The sequence below is a fragment of the Heterodontus francisci genome, chromosome 6, assembly GCF_036365525.1.
Source record: "Heterodontus francisci isolate sHetFra1 chromosome 6, sHetFra1.hap1, whole genome shotgun sequence".
In the NCBI taxonomy this organism is placed as follows: domain Eukaryota; kingdom Metazoa; phylum Chordata; class Chondrichthyes; order Heterodontiformes; family Heterodontidae; genus Heterodontus; species Heterodontus francisci.
Genome location: NC_090376.1, coordinates 67,621,202 through 67,645,140, shown reverse-complemented (window position 1 = coordinate 67,645,140; position 23,939 = coordinate 67,621,202). Strand labels below are relative to the sequence as shown.

Here is a 23,939-nt window from a genome sequence, read left to right as displayed (position 1 = left end):
CTTTCACAGCATTCGATTTTGCCTGTTGTGATTTTCAACATCCTAAACAGTCCTTATTTTACTATTTTTTATCTTTGCTTTCTAAAAGGTTGGGAGCTATTGGCTGGAATTTTATGTTGCGTGGGAAGCCCCTCCCACTGGCCAAAAAGTCGGGAGTGAGCCCGCCTCAGCCGGGCCTGGGCAGGCCCATAATTGGACTTGGGTGTGACTTTCACCTCCTGAGGCAGGAAATCCCTCCTCCAAGAGCTGCAGGCCAATCAGTGGACTGCACCCAGCCATTGGCAGCAAGAGGGATGTTGGGCCCAAGGAAGAAAGGTAAGTTTTGGGGCCTCGCCAGTGGCAATCAGCCAGGCTGTAGTAAGGCAAGGAGGGGGTCAGTTGGGAGGGGGGGTGCTTCATTTTAGTGGGGGACAGTTGGGATTTCATAGGGACCCTCCGTGGGGCACAGGGTGCCCGATCAGTCGGGCCCTCCCCACCTGAAACGAGGCTGTCAGGTAAAACCTGGCAGCTTTCTATGGGGCCTAAGGCACCCACCCACCACTGGTAAAATACCAGCAGCAGCAGGAAGAGGCCTTTAAGTGACACTTAATTGGCTATGTAAGGGCCTTGATTGGCCTGGAGTGTGTGGGCCGTTACCCGCCTCTGCCGCTGGTAATAAAATTTCAGCGGGAATGGGAAAGCATCAGGAACAACACCCCACCCCCCGCCTCCCACTCGATTTTACAACTGCCCCCCAAACCCCCACCACTAACCTGCTCCTGTGGGGGTGTGGGGTGCGTAAAATTCAGCCATTAGTTACAGGCTATATCTTACAACATCTAAGCACCAAGTTTCCTTCGACAGCACCTTCCAAACCCGAAAACTCTAGCATCTAAAAGGACAAGGGCAGCAGATGCGTGGGAACACCACCACCTGCAAGTGCCCTCCAAGCCACACACATCCTGACTTGGAACTATATCGCTGTTCGTTCACTGTCACTGGGTCAAAATCCTGGAGCTCCGTTCCTAATAGCACTGTGGGTGTACCTACCCCATAGGGACTGCAGCGGTTTCAGAAAGCAGCTCACCATCACCTTCTCATGGGCAATTAGAGATGGGCAATAAACGCTGGCCTGGCCAGCCCTGTCCACATCCCATGAAAAGAAGAAAAAAAATCTGCATAATTTTCTGTTCAATTTGTGATAATTTTTTTCAGATTTCTCCTGTGTTTTAAAGTTATTTCTTGGATGGCTCTTAAATTATTTCATTTTTTCACTGCAAAGCTCATTTGATTTCCTTTCATTGTTTTGCGGTATCAGATCCCTTTTCTTGCAATAGTCTTTCTTTGGAAGAAATTTCTGATATTTCCTAAATAATTGTGTCTTTTTTGTTACTGATTTTAGTAGTTTACAACATTAGCATTCAGTTGCATGCCATTTCCGCTTGCTTTCTGAACATATGAATAATCAGTTCCTTTCATACATCACATTTCATTTCGGGTTTCAGTATCTGTTTAACTTATTCATTATAATCCTGAGTACCATATTATTATCCTCTTTTTTCCCCAAAAATATACTTTATTCATAAAAAATACATTACAACACAGTTCAAAACAGAACCTAGTTGACATTCCAAAAAGTGCAAAGGAAATCAGTTTTCTTCAATACAGGAGTGAGTTGCCTCACAACCCTTCCATTCCATTTTACATGTCATGTACATTTTACAGCAAACTCATATTTGATGCATACAACCCGAGGGGTTTCCCATGGGTCCAGCCCCTCAGTTTATGCCGGGAGGACCTTACACAGTGGTCTTTCCCATTGAGTCTTTGCAGCGGCTGCCCCAAGCTTTAGTCCGTCCCTCAGCACGTAGTCCTGGACCTTGGAATGTGCCAATCTGCAACACTCGGTCGTGGACAATTCTTTGCGCTGGAAGACCAGCAAGATTCGGGCAGACCAAAGAGCATCTGTCACCGAATTGATGGTGCTCTGGCAGCAGTTGATGTTTATCTTGGGATGCATCCCTGGGAACAGACCATTGAGCACAGACTCCCATGTTACAGAGCTGCTTGGAATGAATCTCAACAAAAACCACTGCATCTCTTTCCACACCTGTTTTGCAAAGACACATTCCAGAAGGAGGTGGGAAACAGTCGATTTCCCACCACAGCCACCTCGAGGGTAGAGTGCGGAGAGGGTGAGACTCCGGCTGTGCAAGAAGGATCTGATGGGGCGGACTCTTCTCACCATTATCTTCCTCAAAATTGAAAGCATTATAAATTCTTCCCCAAGGGTAAAAGGGAAGCCTGATCGATGAGATTACACCTGAGACAGTCACCTCACACTTGCTGTTGCCAAAGCATTCATATCCGCAGGCACGCCAACTTTGACATGTTCAAAGGAAATGTCTTTGTAGCTTGCAGTTTATTTGAGGCAGTATGGGAGTTGAGCTATCTCCTGGGAACCGGCCTGTGGACAAGCTCCATCATATGAATAGAACTGCTCATCGCTGTCATGACCAGCAGAACATTTTTGCCTGTAGCTCATTTCAAGCTATCAAAGTGGCATTAGCAGCTTGCCAATCTGCAGTTTACAGGTGTGTCAAACAGAGACTGATGCATTATTCACCATGGTAAATGCATTCATCATTTTCCCAATGGAAAACAGGAAGCAGAATGAAAGGGCTCTGTATTTTGCAGGGCTTCTTTGGCACCCATGTAGCCTTATCAGCACCTGCTAATTCCTTTGCCTTCATGGAACAAAGGTCCTTCAACGACCATGAAAATATGATCATGTAAATAAATGATCACACCTCAGACATCAGTCATGATATCTTGAAGGGAACAGTAGAATAGTGAAATCTGGAGGCCTGGACTAATACTCCAGAGACATGAGTTCAAAATCCACCACAGCAACTTGTGCAATTTAAATTCATTTAATTAATAAACTTGGAATAAAAGAAGCTTGTATCAATAATGATGATTATGAAAATATCAGATAGTTGTAAAAACACATGTGGTTCACTAATGTCTTTCAGGGAAAGAAATTCTTACCTGGGCTGACCTACATGTGACTCCAGACCCAAAGCAATTTGGTTGACTTATAACTGCTCACTGAAATGGCCTAGCAAACTACAGAAAAGTTCAAAAGAACAAAACCAGATGGACAACCCAGCATTGACCTAGCCATCAGAAACGACAAAGTCCTCCTCACGAACATCTGGATACTTGTGCTAAAATTGGGAGAGCTGTAACACAGACTCATCGAGCAACAGCCTGATATTGTCATACTCACGGAATCATACCTTACAGTCAGTCTCCTCAACTCCTCCATCACCATCCCTGGGTATGTCCTATCCCCGTAGAGGTGGCACACAGTGGAATGCAGTTTTAGTTTAGTTTAGAGATACAGCACTGAAACAGGCCCTTCGGCCCACCGAGTCTGTGCCGACCATCAACCACCCATTTATACTAATCCTACACTAATCCCATATTCCTACCACATCCCCACCTGTCCCTATATTTCCCTACCACCTACCTATACTAGGGGAAATTTTATAATGGCCAATTAACCTATCAACCTGCAAGTCTTTGGCATGTGGAAGGAAACCGGAGCACCCGGAGGAAACCCACGCAGACACAGGGAGAACTTGCAAACTCCACACAGGCAGTACCCAGAATTGAACCCGGGTCACTGGAGCTGTGAGGCTGCGGTGCTAACCACTGCGCCACTGTGCAGGGGCCCTGGGAACCCTCAACATTGACCCTGGACCCCATGAAGTCTCATGGCATCACGTCAAACATGGGCAAGGAAACCGCCTGCTGATTACCACCTACCGCCCTCCCTCAGCTGATGCATCAGTACTCCTCCATGTTGAACATCACTTGGAAGACGTACTGAGTATTGCAAGGGCACAGAATGTACTCTGGGTGTGGGACTTCAATGTCCATCACCAACAGTGGTTCAGTAGCACCACTACTGACTGAGTTGGCCGAGTCCTAAAGGACATAGCTGCTCGACTGGGCCTTTGGCAGGTGGTGAGAGAACCAACAAGAGAGTAAACATATTTGACCTCACCCTCACCAATCTACCTGTTGCAGACGCATCTGTCCATAACAGTATTGGTACGAGCGACCAGCGCACAATCCTTGGGGAGACCAAGTCCTGTCTTCATACTGAAGATATTCTCCATCATGTTGTGTGTCACTACCAAATGGAATGGATTCAGAACAGATCTAACAGCTTAAAACTGGTCATCCATGAGGTGCTGTGGGTCATCAGCAGCAGCAAAATTGTATTTGACCACAATCTGTAACGCCATGGCCTGGTAAAAGCAGGCCAGGAGCGGAGTAAAGAAACATAAAGGAAGTCCAGATCAGAGCGGAGAAACATAAAGCAGGCTGGGATCAGAGCGGCTGTGAGTCTGAACCGAACAGGAGGTGGAAAAAAATCGTGAAATGACAAGGAGTCGTGTGGGGTGAGTATACTGGTAAACTTTTAACTTAATCTAAATGAATCAGGTAATTAGTATAAAAAAACAAAAACTGAAGCTAATTTGATAATTTATCATATAATTAAAATCAATGTTCAATTAATTAATCAGATCCAGGGGATAAAGTTAAAATTAAACAACAAGGGATGGTAAAACTAAAGAAGTCTTATTTTTTCAGTAAATTAAGTTTAAGGTTTTTAGATAATAAGAGTTAAGTAAAAGCATTTCAGTTAACCTCCTGATAAAATACAGTGACATCAGCACAGGAGAAGCAGCTGATTGGTGAGTAGCTGGTGAGTCCTTATTTAAGTACTAAGGTCAATAGTATGGCATGGCAGCTCGGTACCATAGAGTGTGCACCCTGTGCCATGTGGGAACTCCAAGACACTTCTCGTGACCTAGAGTACCACATCTGCAGGAACTGTCATCAGCTGCAGCAGCTTGAGCTCCGGCTTTCGGAACTTGAACAGCAGCTGGCATCACTGCAGCACATCTGTGAGACTGACACTTTCATAGATAGCACCTTTATAAATGTGGTCATCCTGCAGCTTAAGGGTATGCAGGCAGAGAGGGAATGGGTGACTGGCAGGCAGTCAAGAAGGACCAGGCAGGTAGTGCAGGAGTCCCTGAGTACATCTCACTCTCCAACCAGTATTCAGTTCTGAATACAGGTGAGAGTGATGGTTCGTCTGGGGAGTGCAGCCACAGCCAAATCCATGACACCATGGGTGGCTCAGCTGTACAGATGGAAGATTGGGAAAGCAATAGTGATAGGAAATTCAATAGTTAGGGGTACAGACATGTGTTTCTGTGGTCGCTGACGTGAATCCAGGATAGTATGTTGCCTCTCTGGTGTCAGGGTTGAGGATGTCACAGAGCACTCTGAGGAGGAAGTATGAACAGCCAGCAGTCATGGTCCATATTGATACCAATGACATAGGCAGTATAAGTCAGTTTTCTCTTCTCTTTGGAGTCTCACTCTTAACTCTTATCCGACAAGACTAGCACCAATATGGCAACAGGATACTTGATGTAGTAATTCAGGGAAACTTTATTAAGAAACAATGTGTTATTACTGAACAAAATTCAGATAGTGACTTTACAGTTCTCAAGTTTGTGCTTTCCGATCGAGTTTTGGTTGCAGGCGACGCCAAGACCCTTTCAGTCTATCTGGTCTAATGGTTCTTTTGTTCTCTCTATGCCACTTGCTGGGTTTTTCTACTTCTATGGTTTCACTTCTGGGAATTTTCTTGTTTTCTCCACACTAAGGCTTTGTAGACCCTGATCTTTAACCCTTTCTGACCAATCAGCCACCTTGTATTTGGCCTGATAGTTGGCTTGGATCTTGTGATGTCAGTTGCTAGCCTATTTTAATTGAGACTTGAGGTGATAGTAGCTGTGAAAAGTTCTAATCACTTCAGTTATCATTTGTACAAAAATTGATTCTTTGTTATGGGCTACTGACAGCTATCAAGGTTCACAATGCTGTTGGTTTGACACAGGCAATACATTATCATTATACATCTACATTGTTAAAGCTACATTCAAGCCACATAATTAAGGCATACACAATTTAATACATATAGAACTCATATAACTTAATTAAGGTTTCAGGGTGAATTCTGACTGGTATAAAATGGACTCCTTTAATTAATGTGTTAGTACCAGGTTAAAGAATAAAGTAAGGCTAATTATAACCACCCCAAAACTACCTACAGTAGAAAGAGCAATGAGTTAGGCAGGTTTTAAGGAGCTAGGAAAAAAAACTAGCAAGCAGGACCTCAAAGGTAGCAATTTCCAGATTTCTCCAGAACAAGCCACTTCCCTAGCCAAGCTTTTCCAGTACAGCTAAAACACTGGAATCTTCCTAACAATGTGGAAAATTGCCCCGGTATGTCCTTTCCATAAGAAGCAGGAAAATCCAATCCAGCCAATTATCACCCCATCAATCTACTCTCAATCATCAGCAAACTGATGGAACGTATCGTTGGCAGTGCTATCAAGTGGCACTTATTCAGAAATAACCTGGTCAGTTTGGGTTCTGCGAGGGCCACTCGGTTCCAGATATCATTTCCGCCTTGGGCCAAACATGGACAAAGAGCTGAATTCAAGAGGTAAGGTGAGGGTGACTGCCCTTGACATCAAAGCAGCATTTGACTGAGTGTCATCAAGAACCCTCAGTAAAATTGAAATCAATGGGTATCAGGGGAAAACCTCTCCACTTGCTGGAGTCATACCTAGCACAAACAAAGATGATTGTAGTGTTGGAGGTTAATCATCTCAGCCCCAGGACATCACGGCAGGAGTTTCTCATGGTAGTGCCTTAGGCCTGACCATCTTCATCGTTTCATCAATGACATTCCCTCCAACATAAGGTCCGTAATGCGGATGTCCATTGATGATTGTAAAATGTTCAGTACCATTCGCACTCTTCAGATACTGAAGCAGTCTGTGCCCGCATGCAGCAAGAACTGGACAACATCTGGCTTGGGCTAATGAGTGGCAAGTAACAGTCACGCCACACAAATGCAGGACAATGACCATCTCCAACAAGAGAGAATCTAACCATCTTCCCTTGACGGTCAATGGCATTACCGTCGTTGAACACCCATCAACATCCTGGGGGTTACCATTGAACAGAAACTGAACTGGACCAGCCACATAAGTACTGTGCAGGTCAGAGGCTGGGAATTGTGGCAAGTAACTCACCTTCTGACTCCCCAATGCCTATCCACATTATACAAGGCACAAGTCAGGAGTGTAATGGAATATTCTCCACTTGCCTGGATGAGTGCAACTCCAACAACACTCAAGAAGCATAACATCATCCAGCACAAATCAGCCCGCTTGATCGCCACCCCATTCAGCACCTTAAGCATTTATTTCCTCCACCAGCGGGCCAAGTTGCAGCAGTGTATACCATCTACAGGATGCAGTGTAGATACTCATCAAGTTTCCTCCAACAGCACCTTCCAAGCCTGTGATCTCTATCACCTAGAAGGACATGGGCAGCAGACACATGGGAACATCACCACCTGCAAGTTCCCCTCCCCATCACACACCATCCTGACTTGGAAATATATCGCTGTTCCTTCACTATCACTGGTTCAAAATCCTGGCACTCCCTCCCTAACAGCATTGTGGGTGTAGCTACACCCCATGGTTCAGGTAAGCAGCTCACCACCACCTTCTCAAGGGCAATTAAGCATGGGCAATAAATGCTGACCTCACATCCCATGAACAAAAAAAAACACAGCCCACAGTGCCAGAATTATTTGAATCACTTAAGAAGAGTGCAATGTTGGCTTCTAAAAGACCAAGATTATCTCCTGATACTGTGGTCATGACACCTCTGAACCAGCAGCACAGTACAGTAAAATGAGGTTCATGGAAAAAAACAGGATCATCACTGAACACACAATAGGAATCCTGAAACAGCACCTCAGCTGCCATGGATAGATTTTGGGGTGTCTTTCAGTACAGCCCACCCAGGTCTCCATGCAATGATGGATTCTACATGCTGCACAACTTTGCCATTCAAGGAGGTATCACCATGGAGCAGGTGAATAGTCAATAAGACAATGTATCGTTAAGGAACGAATGGTGAAAGATGGCTGCATAAAGGAAGGGATTTAATGGATAAGTTATAAGGACCATAAAGGATCAAATGAAATGCGAATGTAGGGCATCATAGGCCTCACTTTTATGTCTCTCATGTCCAATGTCATGTTGCCCCTGGGATTCTTCATCTGGCCGAGTTTGTTCATCTTGCCGCTCCATATCCTCATTGTCTGAGGAGGTAGTCGCTCCTCACTTTCCTCGTTACTCATCAGCTCCTCCCTCTGCAGGGCAAGGTTGTGCAGTGCACAACAGACCATGACGATACGGGAGACCCTCGCTGAGACATAATGAAGGGCTCCCCCTGAGTCTCGGCACCTGAATCGCATCTTCAGCAGACCAGTGGCCTGGTCAATGGTAGCTTGCGTTGTCCCATGGCAGGCGTTGTACCTCTCCTCTGCATCCATGTGTGGGTTCCTCACAGGCATCAGCAGCCATGTCTTCAGTGAGTAGCCCTTGTTCCCAAGAATGCATCCCTGAAGGTTGGAGAGAGGGCAGAAAAGTGCAGGAAACTGCGACTGCCTCAAAATGTAGGCACCATGGCAACATCGCAGGAAGCGTGCGCAGACTTGCAGGATTAGTTTACGGTGGTCTCACACCAATTGTACATTGAAGGAGTGAAACACCTTCCTGTTGATGAAGCCCGCTGGCTGATGTTCCAGAGTCTTAATGGCTGCATGTGTGCAGTTGATGACCCTCTGCACCTGGGGCAATCCAGCGATGGTCCCAAAACCAATGGCCCTCTCTGCTTGTGACTTGGGAACCTTTCGGAAGTGCACATAATCTCCGGACCTCCTGAACAGGGCATTGGTGATCTCCTTGATGCACTGATGTGTCTCAGTCTGCGAGATTCCATAAATGTCCCCTGTGGATCCCTGGAATGTTCCGGTGGCATAGATGTTCAGAACTACGGTGACCTTCAGGGCCACTGGGATTAGATTCCGACCAAGTCCCCTGGGACACAGTCCATTCTGCATCATTACACGCAGGTCAGTGATGGCCTCCCTTTGTTGGCACTGCCTCTCAGACATCTGCAGGTAGTTGAGCCTCGACCAGTACATGCTTTGTGGAGGGTACCTCCTTCTGCACTGGCCACCTTCCTCACTCTTCACCCTTCTGCTGCGTCCGGAGGCTGCTGAGATCCCTCCAGTGGCCTCATAGTCCATTGCGATGCCGCTAAAGGTGCTTGGCCCTCTCTCCTGCCAAGGTGCACTTTGTCTTCAATGAGATGCCTGAAGCCTGGTGAATGAGGCCTATGATAAATGGCCTCTCCCTTAAAGGCACTCTTCCCCTGCCAGTTTTTTGTTTAGAGATACAGCACTGAAACAGGCCCTTCGGCCCACCGAGTCTGTGCCGACCATCAACCACCCATTTATACTAATCCTACACTAATCCCATATTCCTACCACATCCACACCTGTCCCTATATTTCCCTATCACCTACCTATACTAGGGGCAATTTATAATGGCCAATTTACCTATCAACCAGCAAGTCTTTTGGCATGTGGGAGGAAACCGGAGCACCCGGAGGAAAACCACGCAGACACAGGGAGAACTTGCAAACTCCACACAGGCAGTACCCAGAATTGAACCCGGGTCACTGGAGCTGTGAGGCTGCGGTGCTAACCACTGCGCCACTATGCCGCCCAGTGTTCCCCTCTTGATGCCTACACTTGTGTCACTTGACCGTTGCCCTACTTATAAAAGAAATAAAGAAGGAAAGAACTTGCAGTTATATAGATCAATCCCCATCTTCAGGGCAACCAACTATTGACCCCCTACAGTGCAGCCAACCTTCCCCTCATTCCTGACATGATAGCTCAGTCCTCCCTTCGTGGCCCTTGCAGGCTCTCAATGTTTGCTGTTCTGATCGCCTCCCCTTCCAGGCAGACACATTCTGCTGCCTCAATGACCCTGAAAACCCATGGGACCCAAGCATCTTTATAAAATTGCATCCAACATCTGAAAATCACCTTCAATTGGCCATTTAACTAGCCTAATTACTTGCCCACTGCATGCCGTTAGACCTTTGCCCTCTATGTTTGCCGCCATGAACAAAATCAGGATGGGACGTCATGACTTCAGACTTCCTATCTGACATATCTTGTCCCAATTTTATGTCCCCCTGCACCTCCATACCCATCCACATTGTTCCCTTAAAATTCAGCCCTGAGCTGCTTTTACAACCTCCGTTGCTCAATTTGAGTAACTCTCTATCAATTATTTGTTTAAACTACTAGGTGACTCTAACTACAAGATTTATGAGTATTAGCTATTTTGCATACTCAACATTTAAGCTTATGTTATAATTTTGTGGTCAATAAGTAGTTTTTAGCACATGACTTGTTATCTGGCTTCTTCTTGATTACTTGGCATGAAAGGGTTAATTAATTCACTCTGCATTGTATAGGTATGCTAATTGAGGGAGGAAGGTATCCTTGGATTCTATTGGAATTGGGTGATGTAAGGCAGTTGATGAGCCAATTTAAACACTATTAATTCTTAGATTGAAATTGGGCAGTCAACACCAAAAGGTTCTGTAGTGAAGAATTAATGGAAAGAAGTTAAGCATTCGTCTGGCTCCTTGGCATATATTTGTCAGGACACCCCAGTATTCTTACCATATAATCTAGGCTGACACTTCCCTGAAGCTGGAGGTGATATCTTTGAGATGTTAAATTGATGCCATCTGTAAAAGATCCCATGGCACTATTTGAAGATGAGCAGGGGGTTCTCTTGATCTGTTAATATTTATCCCTCAACTAATGTCATCAAAACGTTACTTTACCATTTATCTCATTTCTTTGTGGAGCTTTGCTACCCACAAATTAGCTGTTGTGTTTCACTACCTTAAAACAGTGACTGCACCTCAAAAGAATGTCATTGGCTGTGAGATGCTCTGGGTTGCCCTGAAGATGGGGAATAACTTATATAACTGCAAGTCCTGTCCTTCTTTATTTCTTTTACAAATCTCCAGGTGTAGAGCGCCTTTAGATAATTTGTCATGTACAACTGCATAGATGCAGGTAGTGGACTCCTGTTCGATATACATTAAGTCTTGCAAAGTGCTCTAATGACTGCAAATATTGTCGGTGATCAGACAGCCTCCTTTTTAAATACGGGCCTTATGAAGCTGGGATCCCAAGGCTGTATAACTGAGGGTATATATGAGTTAGCCTTGCAGCCCAATAGGTTCCACTTAATCTTTGCTTCCACCATCAGCTTCTGCTGACATATGCTCTGTGCTTCACCCAGTGATCTTCGGTCATACTGCCTACCTAAGTCTCCCAGGACAAATGTGCCTGTGCTGGTATTTACTGTGGCTTTAATGTATGATATAGATTACTATGAAGTAATGAATTTGGGGCTGCCATTAGGGCCTACAGCTTCATTTGGATCATTATAGAAACTGAAATGTCATGTTATAATGGTGGCTGAGAAACAACCCATGAAACGGAGCTTATATTGTTAATATTGGGCGTCCAGTATTCTAGTATCATGTATGCATGCAAGTAAGTAAGGTATGGAAGAGTAATAAGGAGAGGATGGCATTATCTGGGTCCTGTTAGTAGTCCTTCATCCTCACCATAATCCATATCTATACTTTCTGTTTGAATCACGTTCTGTACAGCCTGTTTATACTCTCTGAGGGGTTTTGGCTCCTCTGGATCTTTAATGTATCATCATCTAGTGGTAGTATGCATGGAATGTAGAATTGTAGAAATGTAAAATTAGTATAAGACTTTTGAGTGAACCACTGTAAGGTGTAGTCATACTGAAATTATGAAGTGTGAGTCGTGTGTACACATACTGGATCATGTAGTATGAGTGCAGTAAAGACCTGTGTACTCATACTGAAATCATAAAGTATGTGACTTGAGCAGTCACACAATATTGCATAGTGTGGTGTTTCATTAAAGACCTGATTCTGCATTGTTACAACTGATGCATGTGTACTCCAGTGTTTAAAGTAATGAGTTGAATTTGAACATGAAAGCAATCCCTTCAGTGTGCCATATTTGCTTTGTACAGTTATCTTTCCAATTGATCACACAGCAGAAATTGTACTTTTAAGTGACAGCAATAAAGTTGGCCTGCTACAGAATGTTATGCATATGATACTTAGGAAGAGCTGATTTCTGAGAGTTTAGCATGCTGCCTTGGACAAGTTGTGGCAGGTGAGAGGAATCTTTGAGATGTTGAGATGACTGGGTTGGATATTTTGCCCATCTATTTGATAGTGCAAAGCTGCTGGCCTTATCTTGGCAGAAACAAAAGTGTTTTTTTACACATCTGTTTCTGGGCCATCTGGATGGTGGATCCTGTTCAGCTTGTCAACTGCCTCTTATTAAGCAACCCACTCTCGCAAAATTCCATGAAAACAGGACAGTGTACTTGCAGTGAATTATCTGTTTGATGGTCTGAGGTCTTGTCATTACAGCATCCAGACTGGAAATTCCTTCCACTGCATTAGGATAATTCAGAATTTTTGAATGTAAAATTTTCTAACAATACATAATAGTATGAACTTATAGCATTCAAAACAGAGGAACAAGCTGCAGCCTCACAGTATTCTTCTATTAAATATTTGTCAATGTAATACTTTGCGAATTGCTTGAATTAATGGCATTGTTGAGTTCGTAAAGACCTTTTTCCTCACCAGCATATAATCCTAAACAATTGACATTTCTCTTGCAGGAAGCTCAAATTGGGGCAAAAGTAAAACCAACTCCAAGATTAGATCAAATAAGTAACCTGCCATGGAGTCAAAGTGAGCATGAAGAGCCACTTGAAGGACACATTCAAAGACGGAGTATTGCTGAAACTATGAAAAAAATTAAACATTTTCCTGGAACATACAACCTATTCAACAGAGTAAGAACTAATTAACATTGTAAGAAACTGTTATTACATTGGTGATATTTTTCGAAATGAGTTGCAAGTCAATAAAGTCTCCAAACGTATAGCATTTTTGAAATATTTTCCTCTACACAATGATAGATACCTTGTGGTGTTAAAATGCATTTTTGGAAAATATGAAAACCCAGCATATCACTGCAGTTATAAGCAGTTAGATTACAGCAGAGATGACTGAAATTGATATATTTATCTCAAGGGCTTTATTGTGACCAAATGAAAGCACTTTCTAAATATTGTGAAGAGCAATTTTAAGTGAAATTCAATTTGCCTTCTATTCCTGAAAAGAGAAAGGAAGATAAAATAAGGAAGATAAAATACAGGCCCTGAAATTTTCATGGATCCAGTGGCACATTCCTGCTGTAAACTGGGTTGTATTGTGTGACTACACGGAAATTATCTAGGACCAGGATACTCCAGGTCCCGACCAGGCTACTAGTTTCTGGGGTGCCAGCAGGGTGGACATTGGGAATTTCTTGGCCCCAGCTTCTCTAATTCCAAGCAACCTGGAAACTTCAATGAATTTTGCATACAGGTTGGTTGAGTAGAGGAAGTGGTGCCCTCCCTCATTGGGGGGCTGGGGTGGTCCAGGCTTGACACAATTAGCAATATTGGCCTGAAATAAAGGGAGCTAATTGGGCTCGTGAATGAGACCCTAATTGCTGATGCATTGCAAGAAATGCCACAGCTATACCATTGCTAAAAGGGCAAGCCTCATCAGCCAAGTAGCCATGCACAACTTGTCCTACACTTTCCTGATCAGTTTTTCAAATACAATCTATTGTCATTGAAGCTTAGCTCCTGCTATATTGTAATCGAATATTGTAATCAACAACAACCACTTACACTTATATAGTGCCTTTAGTAATTTGTCCCAAGACTCTTCTGAGGCATTTTGTCAGATAAAATATAATACCAAACCGCATAAAGAGATGTTAGTATAGGTGAGCAAAAGCACGGTCAAAGAGGTGTGTTTCAACAAGTGGTTTAAAGGAGGAAAAAGAGGTATAGAGGTGGAAAGGTTTAAGGGGGGAGTTCCAGGGCTTGGGACTGAGTTATTTGAAGGCATGGCTGGCAATCATTGAATGAAGGAAACGGGATGCACAACAGAACTGGAGAAACAGAGTTTTCAGAGTTATAGGGCTGGAAGAAGTACAGAGATAGGGTATGGCAAGGCCATGGAGGGAATTGAACACGAGGATGAGAACTTTAATTTTGAGTCTTTGCTAGAACAACAGCTACTGCAGGTCAGCAAGCACAGGAGTGATGGGAGAATGGGACATGTTGCAAGTTAGAGTAAGGGCAACAGAGTTTTGAATGAGCTTAGTACAATACTCAAATCAAGTGAAGTGCAGCTATTTTCTCAAGTTTGTGAATATTGAGCTTGAATTTAAAATGTGTGACTTCTAAGTCACTATTCCTTTCAAGTGATTCTATTTCTGGAGGAACATGTATACTGGCTAGCAGTGGGGTTTCTTCAGCAGTCTACTGGAATTCCAGTGGTTCTAAAGATTTCCTTTGGCTGTGAATTGTGAGAGTCTTCTATGTGGGAGAGCTACATTGCAAAGTGGTGGCTGACTGGAGCTGCCTTCTTTCAGCCACTGAATTAGCCTTTGAAATATCTCTTCCCTTCAAAGATACCCCTTAGTTTTATTAATTCTTCAGTGTTTTTGGGGGCTATGATGCAGACACTGGGTTAGGATTTCTGCAGGGGTTCTCCTGATTGCCTGCTGTAACTTCAGCGAAAACCCAAGAAAAATGGTATAAATATTTGGGACAACCCATACAGGGAAATTCTACTGCCCAGCACCCAGCCCCACCCCTCTGCCTGCAAGCAGACATTTCCAATTTTAATACTGTGTTTAGGAATGATTCTAGAATTGGGCTAGCACCAATTTTAAATAATATATAGGCACATTTACTCTGATCAAAATTCCACAGTCACTTTCAATTGCAGAACTATAAATATGACCTGATTTAATTTAAATATGAGGACTATACTTGAACTGGAAATGGAGAAAAAATAATGTGAAAAATTCAAATATTACCCAAAGGTCTGCATGTTGTCTCCCTTTGAAAAGTTTGGTATTATCATTATTATTATTATTATCATGGCTTTCAAAAGGGAATTGAATAATCATCTAATAGAAAAAAATTGTGGGGCTACAGGGAAAAGGCAGGAGAGTGGGACTAGCTAAGTTGCTCTTGCAGAGAGTGGTCATGGATGTGATGGCCTGAATGGCCTCCTTCTGTGCTGTAACCATTCAGTGATTCTATAAAAAATCTCCTGCAGCAACCTTGACCACTAAAGAGTAGATTCAAATATGTATTCATTTAGCTTTTCAGTTCTACTCAGTCTTTATTATATCAGCCAGTTTGGCTTAAACTGCTGGGATTCTTTCAGAGAGTTCTGTTTTTCAGCTGATTGTAAGAATTGTAAACAAAATGAATTTGGTTAGTGCCAACCTAGTTCTCATTTGGCATGGATTCTCGGCACAAATTAGCAATAAACTTCACTTGGTGATGCTGGTGCAAAAGTTTTCACTGCTCTAATTTTCATCTGAGATTGGTGCTCAAGGCATATTGCTGGGCACAAGAGAGGGAGCTTTTCCTTTTTCGCATCCACACCTGTCTTTTGCAATGCTTGCTGATGATACTGAGTCACCAAGATAGAAAATGTTACACTCTCACTTTTTAAAAAAAAAGAGATTTCCTGTTCAATTGTAGATTTATTTTAACCTTATGAAGCTTTTCATTTTAATTCAAAAGATAATCAAGTGAAAATGATTTTCAATAATTTAAGGATGGAAAAAAGTGCAAGCAAGTGCAACTTTCGGTGCTTAATATATATTTTTTATTATCTTACATGAAGTTGCAGTTGTTTCTCCTCAGGCATCTGCAAAGACTTTTCACTATGAGGGTTTCTTCTGGAGTTGTGCAATGACAGTACGGCGTGCTGAAGACAGTTTTTCAACATATGTGTTTTGTGAGTAAACTGACCCTTTTAGCAATCATTGGGCTTAAACAATTTCTTACAGAAAGATTGCAAAGTGCAGAACATTTAAAATGCTGAAATTTTACTCCATACACCTCCTTGCAATAAAGGCTAACATAGCATTTGCCTTCCTAATTGCTTGTTGTACTTGCTTGTTAACTTTCACTGATTCATGTACAAGGACCCCCAAATCCCTCTGAACATCAACATTTACTACTCTGTCACCAAAAGATATTCTTTTCCATTCTTCCTATCAAAGTGGATAATTTCCCACTTTCCCACATTACACTCCATTGCCCACTATCTTGCCTAATCTATATCCCTTTGCATCCTCTTTACATCAGCCTTATAACTTACTTTCCCATCTAGCTTTGTATCTTCAGCAAACTTTGATATATTACACTACACTCTAAGTCATTGATATAGATTGTAAATAGCTGAGGCCCAAGTACTGATCCTTGCTGCACTCCACTGGTTACACTCTGCCATCCTACAACTGACTCGTTTATTCCTACTCTCTGTTTTCTGTCCATTAACCAATCCTCAATTCATGCCAATATATGACCCCAATCCCATGAGCCCTAATGTTATCTAATAACTTACTATGCAGCACTTTATTGAATGTTTTCTGAAAATCCAAATATACCACATTCACTGACTCCCCCTTATCTATCCTGTTAGTTATACTCTTAATAGAACTAATAGATTTGTCAAACGGTTTCCCTTTCATAAATCTGTATCGACTGTGCTTAATCATATTGTGATTTTCCTAGTGACCAATAACTATATCATTAATTTTAGATTCTAGCATTTTCCCTACTACTAATGTTTAGCTAACTGGCCTATAGTTCCATGTTTTCTTTCTGTCTCCTTTCTTGAACAGAGGGGATTTCATTTTCTATTTTCCAATCCATGGGAACCATTTTAGAATCTGGGGAATGCTGGAAGATTAAAGCCAATGCATCCACTATCTTTGCAGCCGCTTCTTTTAAACCCTCAGATGTAGGCCTAAAGGCCCAGGGGATTGTCCCATTAATTTCTCCAGTACCTTTTCTTTACTTATATAAATACTTTATATTCTACACTCTCAATGGACCCCGATTCCCCATTATTTCTGATATATTCTTTATATCTTCTACTTTGAAGATAGATGCAAAATATTTGTTTAACGTCAGTGCCATTTCCTATTTCCCATTATAATTTCTCCTACCTCTGCCTCTAAGGGGCCCACGTTTACTTTGATGAATTGCTTCCCATTTACATAGTTGTAAAAGCTCTTGCAATCTATTTTTATATATCTTGCTAGTCTATTCTCATATTCCAATTTCTCCCTCTTTATCACTTTTTTGTCATCCTTTTCTGATTTTTAATCCTCAGGCTCACTATTATTTTTGTATATTGTAAGCCCCTTCTTTTAATCTAATACTGTCCTTAACACATCCAGTTACCCATGCTTATACCACTTTTCCACTGGATTTTTATTCCTCAAGGAAATGCATATTCATTGAAAATTATGAATTATTTCTTCAGATATCAACAGTGAGCTCTTAACACATTCATTTGTCATTAACTTGTTTATTATAGATGAGTTAATAGACCTGTTAAAATAGGGATGTCATTTAAATGCATTAAGTGTTTGTTCACTGATATCACCCGCAGTAACTTCTAGGCTTGCATTTTTAATTGTACTGTACTTGGATTTTTTGGCCTTATTAAGTTGATGAATGTTTCTTTCTGATGGCCAATTTCATAATTCAGGATTAGTTGATTTTTGGGCCCAATTACATATTTGTAACTCTGCATCATTGGTTTGAATATATTATAATTTAAATTATACACAGTTGGTAATTTGAAATGTCTCAATGCAAAGTGTCCCAGTCTTGGGATTAGAATAACTTTTTCCAACTCAGCAATGGTGATATATGTATAAATTGTTAGCATGGTTTCTTAAATGACAAGCATATCAATCTTCACCAATTTAAGAATGAATGCAATCAGGAAGAAAGTGTTTCTCTGATCTCTGATGTTGACCCATGTAATGAGTTTGGTGGGTGGGGATATGGATGATAAAATATTGAAATAGACACCGTCGGATTGTGTCCAGAATGGTCTTGAGAATGAATAAAGACTGCAGCTTGTGCTAGATTCAGCATGAAGTTTACAGGAGAAAAATTAGGGCAAGGAAGACGCTGGGTATAATTTTGATTTTTTGGGATAGTGTAAAATGGGTGAAAGTGAATCAATAGCCTGTTTGGCAATACTCCCAATTTTTATTTCCATTGACATTCATCACACAAAGTCAAAATTACCCCTACTCTTTGAAAGTCAGATCGCCTCAGAAATGATGACGACCAGATTAAAGTTTAGCAAAGACTGTTGGATCATCAGATCACAATGATGATGAATAAACTTAAGGTTAGACAGGCTTTTTTCTCTGACTGAAAACATTAGCATCTTGTTGATAATGGTAATGCTTCTACTTTTGTTATAGAAAATGTCTCAAGGATTCTCGTTGCAAGCACTTTTATAATTATTGGTTATATATATTTGGGCAGGCATCCAATTGTCATTTCATGCATTTATTTTGCAAATTTAAGCTTAAAACTGAAGCCTTTCAATATTTTCAGATGCTATAGTTCACATTTTAAATGACCATTTCCTCAATTTAAAGACAGTGCTCGGATATGGAAGACCTGCAGAATCAGAAATGCAAAATCTCTGGTTTAAAAACCATTTATACTTTGAGGCTATACTCCATGCGTACATCTATCCTGCTCTTTCCCTTTAGCCTCTCATCTGCTCTCTCCCACGCGCTCCTTTTCCAGGTCCTCCTTTCTCCTTCTCTAAGCTTTACTCTGTTCACTGTCTCTCCCTCTAGGTTCCATGTTACCCTGCTCTTTCTTGTTTGGCTCTAGTCTTCCCAAATCTCTCCCGCTCAAAGTTTGATGTTGTTCCACTCTTCCTGGCTTAACTTTGCATGAAATTTTCTATGAGTGGCTATTAAATCCGATGCCTTACCATTTTCCCTTTCAGATTGTACTTTCCTAGAACTGTTCCATCAACTCACTTGCTCTCTTTTACTCTAGGCCTTGTTCTGTTGCTCCTTTCCCCCTCCCTTTCCCTCCCCCCTCAAGCTGCTTTACTTTTCAGTGGTGCGGTTAAAAAAAAGTGTTAAATCCCACACAATGCCCATAATTTGGTTGATTTCTGTTTCCCATTCAAATGACTTCCTTGCTCTCATATACACTTTCTATCTCTTTATGTAGAGCAAACTATCTACCATAAGTGTCAGCCTTGGTTCAGTGGTTATACTTTGATATCCGGGTTGGAAAATTATGGGTTCAAGTCCCATTGAGGAATGAAGCACACATTCAAGACTGTTGAGTACAGTGTTGGAGGTGCTGTCATTCAGATTGGATAATACACTGAGGACCCATCTGCCCCTTCAGGTGAATGTAAAAGATCCAAAGAAGTGCAGGTGATGTCTCCTAGTGTCCTGACCAATGTTTATTCCTCAATTAATATTAGTAAAGCAGATTATCTGGTCATTTGTCTCCCTACTTTGTGTGGGACCATTTCCCTACATTACCACAGTGATTACACTTCAAAAATACTTCATTAGCTGTGAAATACTTTGTAATGCCTTAGGTCATGAAAGGTACTATCTACTACAACATAATCTACTTTTAAAGCACTATGTAAATGCAGAAAAACATCCCAAGGCAGTTCACAGAAGCATAATTAGACAAAAACTGACACCAAGCCAAAGGAAACAATGTTAGGTGAGGTGACTAAAAGCTTGGTCAAAGAGGTCGTTTTAAGGAGGTTCTTAAAGGAGGAGATTTAATTCAAATTCTTTATTTTATCTTATACAGATCTTAAGGTCTGTAGCATACTGTTAGTGTTAACTTGGATTTTATTTAGCATTACAGATGTCTAACCAGAGCAGTTCATTTTGTACCTTCCTTCCCCCCAATGCCCCCCAACCCTGGGATCAACTTTCTTATCTCCCAGGTGTTCCTGATATTTAGGGCTACATCATCTTTTTGTCTGCTTAACATTTTCTGAATGTTAATTTTGTTTCCATCCTCTAGATTTAGCTATATTGCTGTTACTCCCAGTACCTTGTAATTCCCTAATCCCACAACAATCTCCAGCTCTACCATCTTATTTATAGTGTCTCTTGCATTTATTTAGATTTACTGCTTATAGATTTACTGCCTTTCATATACCCACTGCCTGCCTATTTCAGGTCTCTGTTTTATGTACCTCTCCCTGGGTAACATTGTCCAAGCCCACCTATTGGCTAGCTATTACCCATAGAAAAGGACCAACAATTAGGTACTTCATCATATTCTGTGCAAATTAGGTTGTTTGACATCAGCAACTTTCAAGCAATGTGGAGGTTATTAACGCAGCAATGTTACACCAAGCGAATTGACATTTAAACATTGACAAATTGTTCAAAAGTGACAAAGTTTAAAAGTGATAGGAAGTGGGGGAAACAATCATGCTGTATTTCTAAACCATTTAGATCACCAGAAGTAGGGGATGGTACACTTTATTCTCACAGAATTATCAATTAGATAAATTTTGTTCATATTTGGTGTTAGGATGACATGTTGCATGAGTGAACATTGAGTGAAGGCAGCGTTTAAAAATATATAAAATATAATTTTGCCAGCACTCTGTAGTTTAAGACAGTCTCAAGTGCTATTCTAATGTGGGACTATGTCAGATGACAAGAATTATTTGGCTACTTTTGTTCCTCTGACTTTCTCCCTGCCAATCCTTACCCAGAGTGATAGTTCCGTTGATGACAACAGCCTTCCATTACTTTCTCTGAGTGGTCATTCCTCATATTTAAACCTGAACAGTGAGTGTTGGTGGACTTTTTGATCACCCAAGGCTTCATGATTTAATTCTTCTCTACGGTCAGACACATGCACTTCCATCAGATGCCAATGGCTAGTGATGCGTGACTCTTGTCTTCTCATTTGTGGTCTGTATGCGCTTTTTGTTCCTCATCCCTAGACAGTTGTAGAACTGAAATCAGCAAATTCAGTCCAGTTTAAGGCTTGAACCAGAGACTTGTCTGATGCACTTTGTACTGGATTTACCTCTTGCGCCATGTGTGTGAGGGAAACAAAGTTAATAATTGATTACTGAGAAATATTGAAATATGTACTGCAGATTTGTTATTAATAACTTCTAGTCCTTGCCGTTTTGTAAAATAATGTATTTGTTTTGAGTAGATGCAGCTTATGTCTTTCATCTTCTGTCTTATCTAGTTGATCAAGCTCTCTCAAAAAGCTGTATCGGAGCTTATCAACTCCCATTTCCAACAAGACTGAACCGTAACAGCTCTGCTTACAACTCAGCTACTGGTAAGTATAGTACCAGCTAGTGTACTACAATTGAAAACAAGTTTTATTCAAATTACTGAGATAAATTTAGAACTGCCGCATGATTGTACAGGAAATGTGAAATTTTGGTTGGACAAACAATATGTTTAGTAAAATGTCTCACAACAGCACTGTGGAACATATTATTTGTAGGATCTTAGGTAAGCACCCTCTTTCCCCAAAATGTAAAAACAAGTGGATTTGGATTTATCATTTGGTGCCTAGGCTGTTACATTTAATGCCTAATTTAGTTCACTATGAACAGTTTAACATAAAAAAATTCAACTCTCCTCAAATGTGTACCGCCCGCACTCCTCAAGGAATCCATAGGATTCCCCAATCCCAGAATTCTCTCAATTTTCAGGGAATCCTCGGCCCCTGGGATTCCCCCAATCTTTGTTGAAAGAAAATCTAGGCTTGCCCATCCCATTGTGATGTGAAGGAATCCCCTCCACCCAGCTATGGCCTCCTGGCCCACTCACACTGGCTGGCCGGGCAGTCAATCTTGAAATCGGCTGGAACTCTGGAAATATTTATTCAATTGAGTCCCTGTTGTTAAGACTGACAGGGCCTCCAAGCCCTGACCTTGCCAGGCTTGTCACCCGCTCCTGTGCACCCTTCCCAGCTCCTCTGTAAAATTCAATACCCTTGCTGCTGTACTATCTGCATACAAATGAGCAACCTCATGGTGTCTGTGTCACCATTAATCAATAGATGTACCAGGATTTGTTTGCTACATTCAAAGCATTTATATGCAATTCAAATTTGGGGAAGGAGGAGGGAGAAGTAAAACAAATAAATAAAGCTCTTGCACCATAAATGAAATACGATGATCTGGGAGGTGGAACAAAATAATAATTTAGTAATATAAATAACTAGGAATAAGAATATCTATGAAGCCTCTGTCTTCTAGTTTCAGTAAGATGTGAGTCTTATCTGGAGTTAGTTTGTGATCTCTTACAGCCCTGGCTCATGGTTCCCAGATCATCACACTGTCCAAGTGCAATTTTGTCCTGGATTATCGTTTCTACAAGCCTTGGTGCTCTGTGTTACGGTATGCTGTCCAACTCATGCTACCTTTGTCTCCATTTCCCCATGTAATGCCTCCTACTGTAATGTATGTTCTAATATATCCTGCATTTGCTGCCACAACTACCAACTGAGTTGAGAGCAAAAGTGAATCCAAAATCATGGCAAACTGAAAAGTTAGAAAATAAGATAGGTAAATAACGGATGAGAGAAGAAACTTAATCTGCCCCCACCACACCCAACACTGATGGCTTAGTGAGTAAATGTGAAACTTGCTGTGGCTTTAAGCCACACTGCCCAGGGAGGTTTCATATTTGGGCCGGGATTTTGTTGGGGTGGCAGTGGCCCCAATGATGGGTTGGAAAGCTGCGAGCAAATTGCCTTGGCCGTTTTAAGGAGCCCCAAAGGGATTTTATGTCCACCAAGCAGCTAATGAGCTGCTGTCTGGCTCCTGTCCCTTTAGGGGATGAAAGACCGCTTCCAAGAGCTGCGGGCCAACTGGGGGGTCGGCAGCTCTTCAGTCCCAGCATCGCCACCGGGAGCGGTGGCCACTGCTGGGATTGCACCCAGCTGGGAGAAGCAGCATGGACACTGCACTCAGACAAAGGTAAGTGGGGTTGGGAGTCGCCAGGGCAGTCAGGCAGGCCCCGGCTAGGTAGGGTGGAGGGGCGATCGTCGGTGAGAGCAGGGGTGGTGTTGCCGTGGGTCAGCCCTTGCCAGCGGGTGGTTGGGGGCCCACTATGGACCACCGAGTGCGTGAATAAAATTCAGGCTTGGAAGTCCCGAGTGGAAAATTTCAAGGTGTTTCTCTTTTGAATGGCCAGTTACTGAAATGTCATTGAGAAAACACACCGTTTGGTCAAGACCCTGTAATTTCTGATATATGACTGCTTGAAACATGACTATGCGCTTGAGACTCTGTACAGCAGCCTGTAGTTAGCATTAATGATTAATGTTTTGAACTTAGCACTAGCTTTGTAAACATTCAACAAATCCACTTTACTAAACTGCCTCCTATTACTGTCGTGCACAAATCCTTTCTACTATTGTTTACTATAATTTTATGATCCTTCCAGATTTGTATGGATTTAGCAGCTTTTAGCAGCACTACTCTGGCTGCAGTCCAACTTTTGACATTAATGCTATTCCTTCCTGCCTAACAAGCTATCATTCCTATAAAAACAAAATACTGCGGATGCTGGAAATCTAAAATAAAAACAAGAAATGCTGGAACCACTCAGCAGGTCTGGCAGCATCTGTGAAAAGAGAAACAGAGTTAACGTTTCGGGTCAGTGACCCTTCTTCGGAACTCGGTTCCAAAGAAGGGTCACTGACCCGAAACGTTAACTCTGCTTCTCTTTTCACAGATGCTGCCAGACCTGCTGAGTGGTTCCAGCATTTCTTGTTTTTATTTTAAGCTATCATTCCTAAGCTGACTAAGATCACTTGGAACACTTACATGAACAGATATGAAAGATTGCATATGTATGGAGTTGTAGAATATAT

The 23,939-nt window shown here is 42.0% G+C and overlaps 1 protein-coding gene across 1 annotated transcript in view; it reads left to right on the top strand.

Annotated features, from left to right (window-relative positions):
- The window catches only part of LOC137371578 (transmembrane protein 182-like), a 65,062-nt gene that overhangs the window by 18,501 nt on the left and 22,622 nt on the right, over window positions 1–23,939 (top strand). The window contains exons 4-6 of the mRNA XM_068034416.1: window positions 12,786–12,962; window positions 15,897–15,990; window positions 21,291–21,386. Of these exons, the coding sequence (XP_067890517.1) occupies window positions 12,786–12,962; window positions 15,897–15,990; window positions 21,291–21,386 (367 nt within the window). The remainder of the gene's footprint in view (window positions 1–12,785; window positions 12,963–15,896; window positions 15,991–21,290; window positions 21,387–23,939) is intronic.